Below are 15,674 nucleotides of genomic sequence, written 5' to 3' on the forward strand. Positions count from 1 at the left end.
TGACCCTCTCAGAGCTGAGGAAAGGTCTCAACCACCTGCCGTACAAGATCAACACACCTCCTTAGTCTTCTCAGTTTAAACCATCTACTTTTGGTTTCTGCCAATCATCTAAATAAAAGCTAAAATAAAAAAACCTGCAATACAACTTTCATTGAAGGCATCGGTTACCTCCAGAATGAATAAAGCTGGGCAGGAAGTCTCTATCAGCAATCACTGCACTGACTATATAGAACAAAAGGTGTCCAGTGGGGGAACACCTCAATAAAAGCATTAAAGAAACTATGAAGTCCATTAGGCTAGCTCTTCAGCTACTGTATATACTAAGTTAAGGAGTATTTGTAAAGTTAGTCCCAAGTGGAAAAGATGATATGCTCACAGCTCTGCCTCAGCCAGAGATGATAGGAAAGGACCTAGATTGCTGGCCTGGCCCTGTGCTTTTTGCACTTGACTAAAGGAGCATGGAGGCAGTTAGGGGCAGGTGAGGTTGACAAGACAAAGGTGGTGAAAGCACACAGATTTACATACACCAGGAATATAATAAATAATAATAATGGCCAGTCTTCGCGAGCGAAGATCCGGGGAAGGTCTTTACACCTTCCAGCCTGCGCATTGGATTTTTTAGGTGAGACACAGTGTGCGCAGAACTGAGCCCACCCTTTAATCCTAAGGTTCATCTGCCGGGGCCAAGCGAGCTTGGACGGTGGCAGCGAGGTCCTTAGGACGTAGGTGGGTTGCCTTTTTAAGGGCTAACGAGCTCCACCTGCCCGGGAGTGGCCCTGACCGGGAATCGAACCCGGGCCTTGGTGGTGACAGCGCCGCGCCCTTCCACTAGACCACCAGGGGCTCCACCAGGAATATAACAGCATAACAAAATGGCTGAAGCTGGAAGGAATCTCTGGAAAGCACCTGCTCCAATGCCCTGCTCAAGCATGGCCATCTAGAGCCAGTTGCCCAGGACCGTGCCCAGGCAGCTTTTGATGTCTCCACCACCTCTCTAACCAACCTGGGCCAGTGCTCGGTCACTTTCACAGTAAAAAAATATGTTTCCTGATATTCAGCTGGAACCTCTCATGTTTCAGTTTGTGCCTAATGCTTCTAGACCTACTGCTGGGCACCACTAAGAGTTTGGCTCTGGTTCTCTTCACACCCTTCTTTTCTACACATTGGGAAGCTCTTCCCCTGAGCCTTCTTCAGGCTTAAGTATATCCCATCCTTTCAGTATTTGTGGGGTGCTCCGGGATGCATCGCTCCAGGTGTGGCTTCATCAGTGCTGGTGAGATGGATCACCTCCCCTGACCTGCTGAGTATGTTCTTCCTAAGGGAGTACAGGAGGGTGGTCATGCCTTTGCCACAGGGGAACATTATTGACTCATGTTCAACTTACTGTCCACCAGGACTCCTGGGTCCTTTACTACAAAGCTCTTTCCAGGCTGTAGAGGTGCCTGGCATTGTTTCTACCTCAGACTGTGCAATTCCCTTTGTTCCCTTTTTCCTTTCCCCTTAAGAAACTTGCAGATGAAGACTCATGTAAGTAAAGGGAAACAGATGTCACACCATTCTGCCACACAATCACAGCCAGTAAGAAGGTCAAGGCTCTTCTGTTATTTATGATTTAGGTAAGAGGCAGCCCAAGGAGCCCAAACAAAAGGAGCATGATGAAGTGAAATTAATGTACTTCAATGAAAAGAAGTTATTTCCAGAAGCACAGAAAAAACCAGTCTGTAAGTCACAGTGTGAAAACTATTTCATTTACGGATTGTCAGGAACGTCACCTGGTAGTGAATCTAACTGTAAGAATATAAGAGCAGCAGCTGGCCCCCGTGTGCAGGTGATCATCAAGACTTATGGAAGGCAGCAGGGCAGTGGTAACCTTTCTATCTAAATTTCCTACCTAAACAATTCTTTAAAACTTTCCTGCTTACCTCCCCTTGTTGTTTCCCTCTGCACTTAAAACATACCCTCACCTTGTACATCTGTAACAAAGTTTGGTTGAAACGCAACTTTTGTGAAAAGTAAACAGCATCCCATAAACTGATCTGGATAAGCAGTAAAATGACTAACACCAAAAGAGATTATCTTCATGTAGGTCTTCACTGAATCTACTAAAACAAACAATAATTTCCATTTATTTTTCTTCCTAATAAATGCAGCTGAATGTTTTGCTCAATAATGTATCATCTTTGCATGAGCCAGAAAATGAAGAATACTGTAGTGAGAATAGTTTGGTGCAGTACTATTGAAAACCTAGACTTTATTTCCAGAAAAACTTTAAAGACCAAATAATCAAATTCCTATTCATCAAGTAACCATTCTGAGCACAGAACAGTTTTACATAAAATTTAGTGTGCTTTCCCCCTGAAGTTATTTTTCCTCTTAGGCAGTTAGTAGTTCGCTTGATTACCTGGAGTTATCCTTTATTCCCAGTTCTTCACCACTATTGCTCATAATCAGAAATTTCTTACAGAAGTCCTTAGGAAAGATCACTAATTTGAAAGACTAATATGTAGATTAATACCTGTGGTACATTCCATTCTTCCTGGTGACGAATTAAGTTTCCCAAATGACAGAAAGCCCCTTTTTTGTTTTGGAAACAAAAATCCCTCTTTATAGCTGTGAGAATACCAAAGCCTAGAGAGGATTCCATGGTAAGTGCAGACCTGTGGGAGTACTAAATCCTGCCTGGCACTTCCACATTACCTAGCAGTGCATTTTATTTCTTGTCTGGTGAAAGAAAATGCTTGTGCTGCTCTAAAAATTCTACAGCTTCTTCATATTTCTTCGTGTCAGCTCCTACATTAACAATTCCCATTATGGTTAGCCACTTTCATATACCATCAAGCAAAATTGGGTCAAAAGGCCACACTAATAAACCATGAGTATTTTAATCAAAACAATATGAATTAAGGGCAGTGTAAGCCAGAACACTGTGGGTTTTTTGTTCCCCCTGCCCTTATCTTCAACTATGTGAGAAGCCATTAAGGTGGTGTATCCATGATTGATCCTTGATAGAAATGAAGAGCTTAAGGTCTCTTCAGGAAGAACCATGAGGCCTTTTGTTATAAAGTCACTGTACAGCAAGGCGAGAAAGGTCACAAAGTTAACAGCCCTAAGTGTAAGACCAGCCTAAAGTAAGGAACACGCAGAGCAGCATTAAAAGTGCTGTAACCCTTGGCAGCTTTTCCATTTTGAATAGCGGAATAGTTAAAATGGTATCCCACTAAAATTAACACTGCTGCAGAAAAATATCTATTTATCTGCAAAATATTAAAGACAAATTATGAAAAAAAATTTGGGCAATGTAAGCCAGCATTTTCCAAACTTGAGGGGTTTTTAATAAAAAAAAATTAGGTACTGCACTTTTGTGGTCTGTGTCGTACTACGTAAGTGTGAAAAAACCCCAAGATACTACTCTACTACAACGAAGAACAGGTTTGAGTCAGCTTTTCCGATACTGGTTTTGTAGTTTGCATGTTAAACTTCAGCTAAAGTAAGGGGTTTGAAAGTTGCTGGAAGTTCTGTGTCACAAACCACTCACTCTCAAACATGAAGACCGCTCATTTACTGGCATCTTCGTAAATCACCTCTGCAATAGGTACTACAACCATCTTTTGATATGATTTGGCACAGATGGAAAAACAGGTGGAAAGCCAACCTGATGTGAACAGCCCCATCATCACTGGTTCAGTGGGCTGGCAGCATCTCTCTGCAGTGTACATGGAGCAACTTTGGAAAGTGGGCCTCATTTCATTTCAGGCAGAAAGGATAATATAAAATGCATTTCTCATTACTGAAGTGGTATTATTGATAGGAATAGTCATTTATGGGAGAAACATCTGTGTACCTAGGCAAGGGGATGAAAAAAATCCAAGGGGATGAAGTTATTATACATCCACAACAGGCAGCTCAACCACATTTGCCTGCCTTTTGATCAAAATTAAAAAGACACCAGATTTTTTTTTTGAGAAGTCAGCTTGTATTGAAAATATCTCTGTGAAAGCACCTATAATACCCCACAGTAGCACCAAAACAAAACAGATCAGTATTATTTTTCTTTAAACTGTTAAACTTTATTATAAATTAAAATTTCTTTACAAAAAATTGCACATAATTGACCACTCTTAGGTTCTGATGCACTGGCATTTGCAATAGTTTCTTCAAGTTTAATAGTCTCTGCCATGAGTCCAATGCAGAAAAGGGCAGTAAGCAGCCCTCTTAGAGCCTTCAAGTGCAAGAAGCATACTTGTGGCCACGGCAGTTACACTTTCCTTAAGAGCGGCTGCTTTTGTTTTAAATCCTGTAATGAAAAAGTCTCAAAAAAGGTTTAAAAAAGGAAAAACCCAAAATGGACTACTTGTTTTTTACTGTAAACACAGCCCAGTAAATTAATCCGAAACACAGATCTCTCAGGCATCAGCGAGAGTGTCAAGTGAATCAGGAACAGCAAAACAAAGAAAATAGTAAATAAAAAGAAAACATAAAAAAATAAAGTCTGTCATTTTGATTAACTATACTTACGTAGATGACGTTATGAGAATCTGGCGGGGCCCAGAAGCAAGGCCAGACAGGGAGTTCATGTTTCCAGAAGAAGGTCATGTTAATTGTTTCCAGGTTCAAGGAAAGCAGACTGGAGACTTGATATGCTCAGCAATACTCATCTGCCTTACACAGATCTTAGGGCATGGATCAGCCTGAAGAACCATTCAACTGATTTTGGCATTTTATAGGACTTACGGCTGACCATACTGAGTGTTCAGTAATTCTTGTTTTCTGTTCTGTAAGTGTTTAAATTTAAAAGCTCATCTAGGCTGACTCCAACCTCTTGGCACTTGGAAACTAGTTTTCTCAGGTTATCAGTTTTACCTCCTCCTGATGCTTCAAACAAGAGTTGCTGAAAGAGAGGGGGAAGCAGATATAAGATTTAGCCAGAGCCTGAGCATCACCACATCTATGGATATGGGATATGGAGAAAATTTATATGAAACCTCAAACTGAATCATAAGGAGAAAACATTACATCTTTCCACAGTGTTGCACATAGAGGTAACTTCTGAAGGGCTCTCTGATATAAATGATGGACCTGCAAAATAAAGGCAAGTATTAAAAGTCAGCACAATTTCATGCACTCGAATGATGCGAAGCACAAAAATGTCTTGCAATTATTTTAAAACTAGTTTTAAAGTGAATTGCTACTAAAAGCAAAGGCAAGTTTATGTCTGACCTTAATTCTGACCCTTGTATGAACATGGTTAGTTACATGAGTACATTCTATTTTTCTTCACAAGATTCTTGCCTCATTCATTGCACAGGATGGAACACATTCAGGGAATGAAGCAGCTTACTGAATATTTCTCTTTCACCACTCAATATGTAGTCTCAAGGTCTTGTTTACTGCATATCATCCCAATCCTGCAATGAAAATAACTGTTTCATGGGCTTTTTTCTTTCAGCTTCTATGTGTACTTTAACAGTCAATCTGAGTTTTTGCAACTCTCAAAGAAAATGGGTTTACCATTTTATGGTTCAAAATAGAGGACCAAAACATTTAATGCTAATACTTACTTAAGCCTCCAACTACTGGTATCTAAAGTACCAGCTTCAGTCAGACTCATTAGGGGAGGTACTTGTTGGCTTTTTAAATACTTGTACCCATTTTTATATTAACAAACCTTTACATGACCTCTGAAGAGAGTAAGTGACGGGTTCTCCAGGAACAGGAAATCCAGAATCTGAATCACAATTCAATTTGAAACCAATATCCTACTTGTTTACTAGAAAATCCAGTTATCTGGAACAATCACTGATTTGTGTAAACAGTTTTAAGTGATCACTACATCCCAAACTAAGATCCCCCCCAGAAAAAAAAACCAACTGCACTGTGTGTACCTACTTAAGTGATTTTATCACATACCATATAATTAGTGAGGTGGTTGCAGAAGAAAACCAGGAGATTTCTTCTGGGTGTAATCCAGCTACAATGTTTCACATATGCCTTCATTTTAATTTGTTCATTTTCTTTAAGGGCCCTCTTTTTGATGCATTTGAAATATATTTTTCTAACCAAACAAATCAGGGATCTTTCCAGTCACCAGCCTTCCTATAGGCAGTGCCTTAAGATGTAGTCCATCTAATACAATGACTGAAGCAGGGATCTGTGACTAATTACAGATTACACCAAACCAACAGAGACAGAATTAAGGTTGAATAGGCAACCATGCCTTTGATATCTCCTGACTTTGAATTATTTGAACTTACAAACCAAATAACTCTACCTGGGGGATGTTCTTTTTAAACATTGTAGGGGACAGTAAAAAAGGAAAGAAAAGATTTCATATGCAAGTCTAACAATAGCCATGCTACCCTTTATAGATCAGTTAAGCTTTAACATGGATTCAAAAGAAAGACTACACACAAAAATAGAAGGATGCTAAGAAGTCACTAAAACAATGACACAAAACAAGACACAGCAAAGTAGTAGCTCAAAGACACCACAAGCAAGTGGTGAGTCACATATCTAGGGCCTCATGATACTCCCCCACACACACATACACAGCATCCTTCCACAGGCAGAAGAGTATTTTGACAGCAGCAACACCAGGAAGATCATTCTGTTTGAACTGAAATGTGATTCAGTTGCTGTGCCAAAAACCTCTTGTATTTGTATACAGTGATTTTTCCCTCCCCTAAGTACCAATAACTTGTTATTTTTGGAGAAAAAGAACTGATGTCTTTTGGGTGGTCAGGGACTATTCAAACTCTTTACATACACTCATGTGACAGACCCAGTCTTCCAACTACTTCATAGAATCAAAGAATGGTTTGGGTTGGAAGGGACCTTACACATCATCTAATTACAACCTTCCTGACATGAGCACCTTCCACTAGACCAGCTTGCTCAAAGGCCCATCCAGTCTGGCCCTGAACACTTCCAGGGATGGGGTATCTGCAACTTCTTTGGGCAACCTGTTTGTATCTCACCAGGCTCACAGTTAATTTTTCCTAATATCCAATCTAAACCTGTTAGTTTGAAGCCATTCCCTCTTGTCCTAGTACTACATGCCCTTGTAAGAAGTTCCTCTCCAGCTTTCTTATCTACTTGTAAAGACAGTCATTAGATCTGTCTAAGATAAGTCTGTCTTCCCTCTACTGTATTTTAAGTTCTAGCAGTCTCCTCAAGATAAAAAACCAAAATTTAAAAAATCAAATGGGAGAATACCGCCCTCCCAGTAAGGGAGAGAGAAACAGAAACAGTATGCCCAAGTACTCATTCATCATACAATCCATTCTAACCTTGACTGTCAAAGACATTTCTCACACTTGAGGTAAATGTTGTGATGTTTATAAACAAGAGTATTTCAACTACCTAGGAATCTTGGGTTTACAAGATGACCATTGCTTTGGATAAAGTCAAGATATGAGAAGTCTTACAGAATTTCATAATTACTCATTTTAGTACACTGTGTTGACTTACTTCTCTTTGTCCCATTAGAAAGCATTCGGCAGCAATGGCTCTGAGGAAAAGAAATATATACAAACATTTATTCTTGAATTATTTTAAATGCCATTAGTGGCAGAATACTGACTGTGGAATGGAATTACTAATTCCTTGAGAAGAAACTGACTAAATTCCAATGAAGTTAATCTATATGAAAAGATAAAAATAGCCATTTTTTAAAAACAACCTTACATGAGCAAGACATTTCAGTTGTTCCCCATTATGAACAAACACTGAAGAAAAAGATCAGTTCAGCATCACTGGATAATGGAGAATACTGCTATTGTGATATATAAAGGGGAGGGGTAGAGAGGGGGAGACAGAAGTCAATAGTTGAATTTAAAAAGGCAACTTTAAAATACATAATTCATATTTATCTGCATAATATTCATTCACATAAGTTTCTCCAAGAGGAAAATTCCACTTCTCATTTTTAAGAAGTGACAGTACCTCTGTCTGCTGTAACAAACAGTTACTCTCTAAATAATAAGCTAATGAAAGAGAGGCTTCCACTACAAGCCCAATTGGAAGGACATTTCAGATTTACCTTTGTGATGTAAACCTTATAAACAAAAGCAATATCTATGAAAACAGATGTATGACTGTTGCATTACATTTTCCAGATGGCCAGGCATGTTGGGATATTATATGTAAACATCTTGGCTTGTAGTTTCAGAATTTGAACATTGCTCTCCTCCCAGTATCGCAGAAGCAGTCTGTAAAAGGTATTCATGAGAAAGGAACACTGCTCTAATCACTTGGACCATAAAAGCTGTCCAAAGATACAAACGCACTACACAAAATATATTATACCTAATCTGAGCTGAGAATTGCAAGTAGGAAAAAACCCAAGCCACCATATACAATATTAACTGATCATGCTCTCAAAACAAAACAAAAATGTTAAAATACGCTTTCAGAGAATAACTAAGAAGTATGAAATCAGAGAGAAAATATGATCTTGGCACGTTACAAGATTACAAGTGGACTACAAAATCCACTTTTAGCATGCACAAGGTAACTGCACATTTGAAAGGAGGTAAATTAGTTTTACAGTCATGTGGCTAGAGGTACTGTTTAGTCAGTTCTGCTCACCCATTTCATGCAGTATCAACATTGTTTAAGGGAGCTGCAAGTTCCATCTAGACAGAATCGCAACTTGGTTTAAAATTAAGTCATTCAACTTCATGTGCCAAAAGCAGGTGTGTCATACTCTCCCCACGCCCACAACCACATACACTCATTTCAAGTCTTGCTTTGAGTTCTTTGGGGTCATTGTTGATGATGAACAGTGTTTCAGAACTTTTCAAAACTACTCAAATACTCATGCGTTCACTGCACCTGATTACAGTAAAACATGGACTCTCTAATCCTGGAAGAGCACATTTTGAAATGCTGTTCAAGCAAGAATCAGTGCAATGTTTACATTAACTGGTTCTGTTTCCCATAAGTTGGTTTTTTTTAAATTATGGTTTCTCTTTGCTAAATAAATATCAAGTGCTTAAGGTGCACTGTTACAGACTGGTGTATCCATTTTTGTTTGTTCTATACCAGAACTATAGATCAACAAGTAACAACAAAATTTTAACATATATCTGACATTTCTTTACACACTTGAAATTTTGACCACTTTTACTCATTGTGTATAATGCAGAGTTAATTCTGGCATAATTATAACCTGTCTGTAGATAGAATAGAACCTTGTCAAATACAAGATTGAGATGATGTCAGAAGGCACAATATACCTCAAGCAACATGCAATAATAGAGGAAGAGTTTTACTTCTTAGTAGAAAGCAAATCATGCACATCTTACACAAAAAACAGTAGTTATGTTAACAGTCTGTTGGTCTTGATTGTAAGTATTTTTACTTACCTCAGTGCAAGTCCAGGATTAGTAGGCATGGTAGAACAAAACCGTTCCAAGGTTTTGGAATGCTGAGATTTTGGAATGCAGCTCAAATAAAAAAGAATTACCTGTAGAATTTGAATTATAAACATTAATCCACTTTATAGCTCTTACTTTGCTAAGAATAATGGAATGACAAACTATGAACACTATGACTAAAGTGAGTTGCCACCTTCAAACCTTATCACTCAAGGGTACAGAAATCAATTTGCACAATAAAAAGTCAGTGTCAAGTTGCTAGCACACATATTTTAGTCCCTCTAGCCTGCACTTAGTGAGCAACGAGAAATGCACTGCATGTTAGCAAAATGGGGTCCAGCATTTCTATAAACTTTATTCTGTTTGGGTAATTGCTCAACTTGTTTTTACTCATAACTTTACTCCTCCTGTTTCTCAACCACTGTAATTTCTGAGAAAAAACTGATAGGTTAAATACTGTTTCCATCTGCCAGTATTATAGCTCTTCAGACCACTCGTGCTCAGCCATATCTTCCCTCCCTTATACATTTTCTCTTCTCTCTAGAAAAAAATAATTTGTCATCAACAGCTGTATTCACAGTATTAAAACATGCCATAAAGTTTCTCTTTGCCTTACACACCCTTTACTCAAAAGGTTGCTGACAGATACTCTTCTGCTCAAAACACTACAACCCTCAGACTGTTGTTTCTTTTCTTAGTAACTCCTATCTTCCAGTGTTCATATATTACTGGTGCTGTATTTGAACAAGTAGATTACAGGTACCTGCTAACAGGTAGCCTCTTTGTTTAATTTAAACAGTCCACAGACGCATTTTTACCTTATTATGAAACTCATAATTGGTCCAATAATCAGCAGTACTAAACGGAATTGGGTATCGTGTGGGGACTGTCACCAGACATCTGTTCACTAGATCAGTAAAAAGCTTGAATTCTTGAACTTTGTTGTTGGATCCAACAACTTTGCTATTGATAAAAACAAGGTAACTGGAAGAAAAAAGAAAAGAAAATAGATGGTTCTGGTAGCCTTCACTTAATAGTTGAGATTAATTGACTTTCTTCCCTTACGAACTTACTCTAACCAAATGTTCTGAACAGTTTCCTGCTGCATCACTGCCCCCAGAGCTGCTTCATAAGCATCCAGTGCTTCACCGACACTTGCATGAATAGACTGGCACAAACTGTTTATATAAAAAGATAAAGCGTTGCATGTCAGAAACAATACACCTTATTGCAAAGTAAGAGTAAAATACAATGAAGAACTTCCCATCCTCAGATGCAAGAAAGAAACAGTGTTTGCAGTTTAGCAGTATCACAGACTAATTTATCAGTCAATTTATTAAAATGGGTAAGTCTCAAAAGCAGGTGACAAGGAATAATAAAGCAACCAGGCAGTTTAAAATGCAACCCTTAAAAACAACTTAAATCTTAGGAATTATCTTCTATTCCTGTGAAGTACCCTTTTATTAATCCTTCTAATATGAACGCTCTGTCTGCCACAGAACAGAGACAAGTCTTGAGTTTCTGTATGAGCTCCAGAACAATACATTTCAAAGTCAGATATAAAGCTACTTCACAAATAGTATCAGACTGTGGCAATAAAATTAGTGTTCTGAAACAAGTATTATCAGGATCTGGGGCAGAAACATACTGATCATGTCAGGGAAAAAAAACAACTTGACAATTTTAAAAAAAAAAACCTTAATTTTGTTCTCAAAGAAACACACACTAAGACCAATATACAGGATCTCACCAAAGACAGAAGTAGACACATTGTTTGATCAAGACATGGTGAACAATCCTTATTTCAAAGTGTAAAATTACACTGGGAAAAAGATAAGGCTTTCACTAAGTCATGAGAAGAAAAATACTCCAAAAAACCCTAATAACCTCATGAAAGATTACAGAAATACAAAGATAGAGCTGATGTTGCTACCTTGCTACAGAACCCTCCTGACTAAGGTCACATAATCAGAGTGCCTGATTCTACTACTTTTCCCCAAGAACTACAAACTAAATCACCAATTTGCTACTCTTTCTGAAAAACTGAGTGTATGTATTTGTGTGCACACACACATACACACACTGTGATCGCTGCAAGTAAAACCTTGTAACGTGACCTCTGAGGCTTTGCTGATTTCAACCTATTTTCAGTAGCTAAAAGTGAACTTTTATGTCTTTTGTCCTCTGTACCTGAAGAAAGAAAGGACAGATATGCAGGCCCAGGTACCTAGACACTTACTGTAGCAAAACTGAAACAGAGACACTCAATTACTAGCTCTGAAAGTAATTTAGGCACTTAATACAAGTGCAGTAATTTCCCTTCTTGGAAGGAAGTGCTAAAATACAGGAGGAGCATCTGAGCTTAACACAAGGTCCCTTATGACTAAAGAGTGACCTCAAGTGTCTTGGTAACAATGCTTCTACTGTATACGTGCCAAACCCAAAGCTGACCTTGTGAAGAGGTACTTTGTTTTAGAAAAAAAAAAGGCATTTCAGTCGGTATTAATGGACAATACTAAAACAAAACATTAAGATAATATTTATATAAGGTTTAGATGAGGTTTTCTTGAAAAGTATACATTTTACCTTATATTGCCTACCAATTAAAAACTATAAGCAACAATGGTGAAGAAGTTCTAAGGAGTCCTCACTCAGTATGTGAAGCATCATCATCCTTGCCCTTTTTACATACCTTAAAAGCCAAACAGCTACTTCTGAAGACTGACAAACCCAGACCATGAAGTGGTAAACTTGTTAAACAGCCTAAGCCAACACTTCAGTAATCACAGTTATGTAACTAGTATAAGTTATAGACAACTAATACTTTGGTGTTTGGCAATCCTGTAGATTGCTGCTATCAAAAGGAAGAAACGAAAAGAGATTGTGTATACATGATAAAGATGTGTTCCTTTGCAATCTCTTGCAAAGGGTCAGGTCAGTTTACTGTGGAGGGGCTTCTCTCCATGAAGAGCTGAAAAAGTGGGTCAAGGAAGGTGGGGAGACCAGGACTAAACAGAATGGGAAAACTATTGTAAAATTATAGGGAAATAATTGAAAGCCAGGAAAAAGAACTCTACTAGCAGTAGCAACCTAAAACAAAAGTAAAGCAAAAAAATAATTTTGAGATGAACACACCTATTACTGTTCCCATAGGTCAGAATTTGTGAAAGATTTCTCATATGTAGAATTTAAGGTGACATGCAATTCAGTTTCATAAAATTATCTCCATTGTGAAGCAGGCTGGTAGGTTTTCTGAGGAATGGCAGACCATTTACTGAAAGAACCTGAAGTGATACACCCTTAGGCAAGTAACAAATACTCTGCTTTTTGTAAATGGAATTTACTCAGACACAAGAGCTGTTTCTCAGAAATTCTTTACAAAAATCTCACCAGTAGATCTGCCACAGATATGGGATTTGCTGGTTAACAACATCATCCATAAGATGTTCTTTATAGAGAGGTGATGTAAATTCAATTGGCATTGGAAAATTCAGGAGATATCTACAAGAGAAAAAGGTAGTAGTAAATGAGAATATTATCCTACACGGAAAAATGTTATGTAGATGTAACATTCAGTTCAAAAGTCCAGCTCATGAAAAATACTAAAAATATACACATTTCCTAGATTTAGTTTAATTTTAACTAGATACAATTTATACAGAACACATTACATAAAGAAATAGTTAATATAGAAGGCATTTACTCCTTCATTACATACAGAGTTAAATGTTGCCTTATATCTGAGATTTTCCCCACCCCAAATAAGATACATCAAGGCAGAATTGTCTACACACAGTCAAGCTAGACTACATTATCAGTACTAAATTTCATGTAAACAAATGTAATCAGGAACAAAATCTAATACCTAACTTAGAGATAAAAACATTACAAAACTTCATCTGCATAAGCTATAGCACAGAAGGTTTTTGCTTTGAAGGCCTTCAGAAGCATCTACTTTGACCATAAGAACCTTGCTTATTTCCAAACTTCAGTAAGTCTCTCAATTAAGTGCTAAAATTCAAGTGGAAAAGGCTACATATCAAACCTGAGTCTTTTCATCAATAATAATATGATTAATAACACGCTGAGCACCTCCGGACTGAGCACTTTTGCAAGTGCCTAAATAAGGTATTTTAGATATGCAATTTTAGGCTCCCAGCTTTAGAGGGGCAGGGAACCAAAACCAACTTTGACATATATATGATTGATTTTCATTGCCCAAATCCAGACATTGAACTTGCCTGCTGTTTTATTTTTCAATGCTCATGGGTTTACAAGTTAGTGTCTATGCAAAAACAAGTACAAACTTTATGAACTACCAAATCATCATTCACTGAAGTTTTAGCAAATCATGCCAAGCTAAAAAAATATAAGAGTTTAAAAGTTCTACACCAATTTCTTATTCAAGAAAAGGCCAATATTGCCAAAATTTAAATAAAAAAAATACTCTAAATGTACCTTAAGAGATCCATGGGACCATGCTGTTGGCATGTATTCTCAAAGAAAGCTGCCACAAAGTCTTGCAACAGTGGAAGAATACTGCTTGATCTTTCCTGTTTTGTTGTTTTGTGTTTTTTTAAAGAAAAAAAATAAAATCAGACATCAATCTGAAAATGCTAAGAACAGCTCAACCAAAATAAATAACAAACGGCATTCCTATCTCTGCAATGCTCCATTGTTTTCATTCTCTCAAGAATGAAGTCTAACTGGTCACTCAGAAGGCAGCAGAAAAAAGCTGAAAAAATATTACAGGGTCTACTTTTACTTTCTTAAGGATATTAACACTGAATTAGAACAATCCAAACTATAAATTTATCACTTTATATATAATTTCTGTTATCTTTTATCATGTCACTTCGCAATTATACTTTTCCCATCTATATAAAGGAGCACTAGATATCACAAAAACATAATTAAGATTAATCCGTTTGATGAGTATTTCAATCAACACACAAAACCTAACTTCAAAAATCTAGCAGACTAACAAATCGGTTTTGAAGTGGAGTATTACCTGTGAAACAAGAAATTTACACAACCCATAAAAAATTTCTGCATTTTGAGGATTCTTCTCAAAAGCTCCAATCCACACCTTGTAGGCACTGTCACTCTGTTCCATCTGCAAATACAAGGTGGCCAAACTCTCCAAGAGCTGACAGTTGTTAGGACAGAGCTCCAACAAAGATCTGCAAAGTTCTGTGGCAGACTCCCACCTTAAAGAAAAGTAAAGATAAATTTTCAAAAAAAACACAGTGGAATACTCCAGTCAAAAACGATTTGAAACAACTTACCTTTCAAGAAGTTTCAGCAAAGCTATCATGTTTCTGTAGAGAGGAAAGCAGACAGCTATTCTTTTGTCAGCCTCAAGGCTTTCATCAGTACATGTTTTGACTGCATCTTCAAAACAAAAGTAAAAAAGGAAGCCTTTAGACCTCAAGCAATGTCGAAGTTATTTGAAGCCTTAACATGAAAAAAGTATCCCTTAACATAATGAAAAAACATATGTGTGGAAAGATATTAGTCAGAGTGCTGCATTTGCAAATTATTAGAAAAAGACAATGTTTAGAAATGTTTTCTTACACATATCACCACAGTGCAAGGACAAAAATCTTTCAGTTTCATCTCTTATTCATTTTAAAAACAACTTCCTACCAATGAAATGCTACAGCAATATTACAGGTAGAAGCGTATCACTATATTTAAAATGACATTCCAGGATTTCCAGCATAGCTGATGAAAGCTACTGAGACAGAAGCTAGTAGAGGGTATTAATTTTCTTCTCCATTATCATAAAGAATTATCCAATAATCCATCCAATTATCATGGCTAGACTGCCTTTACTCCCACAGCTGGGCTACTCCATCAATCCTTGAGTATTTCTACACTGCATTACTCACTGCAACATATTCTCAGTAGCAACTCAATACTGCTGCTGGCTAACACACTAACTACTGAAACTTACAATTGCTACATAATAGCATTTCCCTGCTACTATAAAATCTATCTCTGGCAGTAACACAAGTCAAGAACTCAATTTCTTCTAATATCTTCATTTTACATCTTAAAAAAAAGAACTATTCCATTTATTTAAACTCTGAATTGAGATAAACACACTAACAACATTCCAGAAAAACAGCCTTACAGTAAACACATCCTGATAAGGGGATAAAGGGTAAGAAAGAATTATAACAGAAGTTTGGCTTGCTTAAGCCCAAGAAAACTAGCAATTTCATGCAGTCATAAGCCACTGACTGGTCTTTTTCTCTGAACCATCATATTCTATCAAGATAAGGCTGTGGC

The 15,674-nt window shown here is 37.4% G+C and overlaps 1 protein-coding gene across 5 annotated transcripts in view; it reads right to left on the reverse strand.

Moving 5' to 3' along the window:
• Positions 1-4,041: 4,041 nt before the first annotated feature.
• ZFC3H1 (zinc finger C3H1-type containing) overlaps positions 4,042-15,674 on the reverse strand; it is a 43,371-nt gene continuing 31,738 nt past the window's right edge. For 3 of the 5 annotated variants that reach the window (XM_050323898.1, XM_050323897.1, XM_050323896.1), the window contains exons 25-35: positions 14,666-14,771; positions 14,389-14,587; positions 13,836-13,930; positions 12,768-12,878; positions 10,451-10,555; positions 10,196-10,361; positions 9,366-9,466; positions 8,106-8,207; positions 7,468-7,507; positions 5,014-5,076; positions 4,043-4,888 (exon numbers count right to left, since the gene is read on the reverse strand). In XM_050323898.1, the coding sequence (XP_050179855.1) occupies positions 4,751-4,888; positions 5,014-5,076; positions 7,468-7,507; positions 8,106-8,207; positions 9,366-9,466; positions 10,196-10,361; positions 10,451-10,555; positions 12,768-12,878; positions 13,836-13,930; positions 14,389-14,587; positions 14,666-14,771 (1,226 nt within the window). In that variant the 3' untranslated portion in view covers positions 4,043-4,750. Of the gene's footprint in view, positions 4,889-5,013; positions 5,077-7,467; positions 7,508-8,105; positions 8,208-9,365; positions 9,467-10,195; positions 10,362-10,450; positions 10,556-12,767; positions 12,879-13,835; positions 13,931-14,388; positions 14,588-14,665; positions 14,772-15,674 lie in introns of all 5 variants that reach the window. The other 2 variants (XM_050323900.1, XM_050323901.1) reach the window with 2 other exon arrangements.

Source organism: Myiozetetes cayanensis, unplaced genomic scaffold, assembly GCF_022539395.1.
Source record: "Myiozetetes cayanensis isolate MyiCay16 unplaced genomic scaffold, myiCay2020 scf3, whole genome shotgun sequence".
Taxonomy (NCBI): domain Eukaryota; kingdom Metazoa; phylum Chordata; class Aves; order Passeriformes; family Tyrannidae; genus Myiozetetes; species Myiozetetes cayanensis.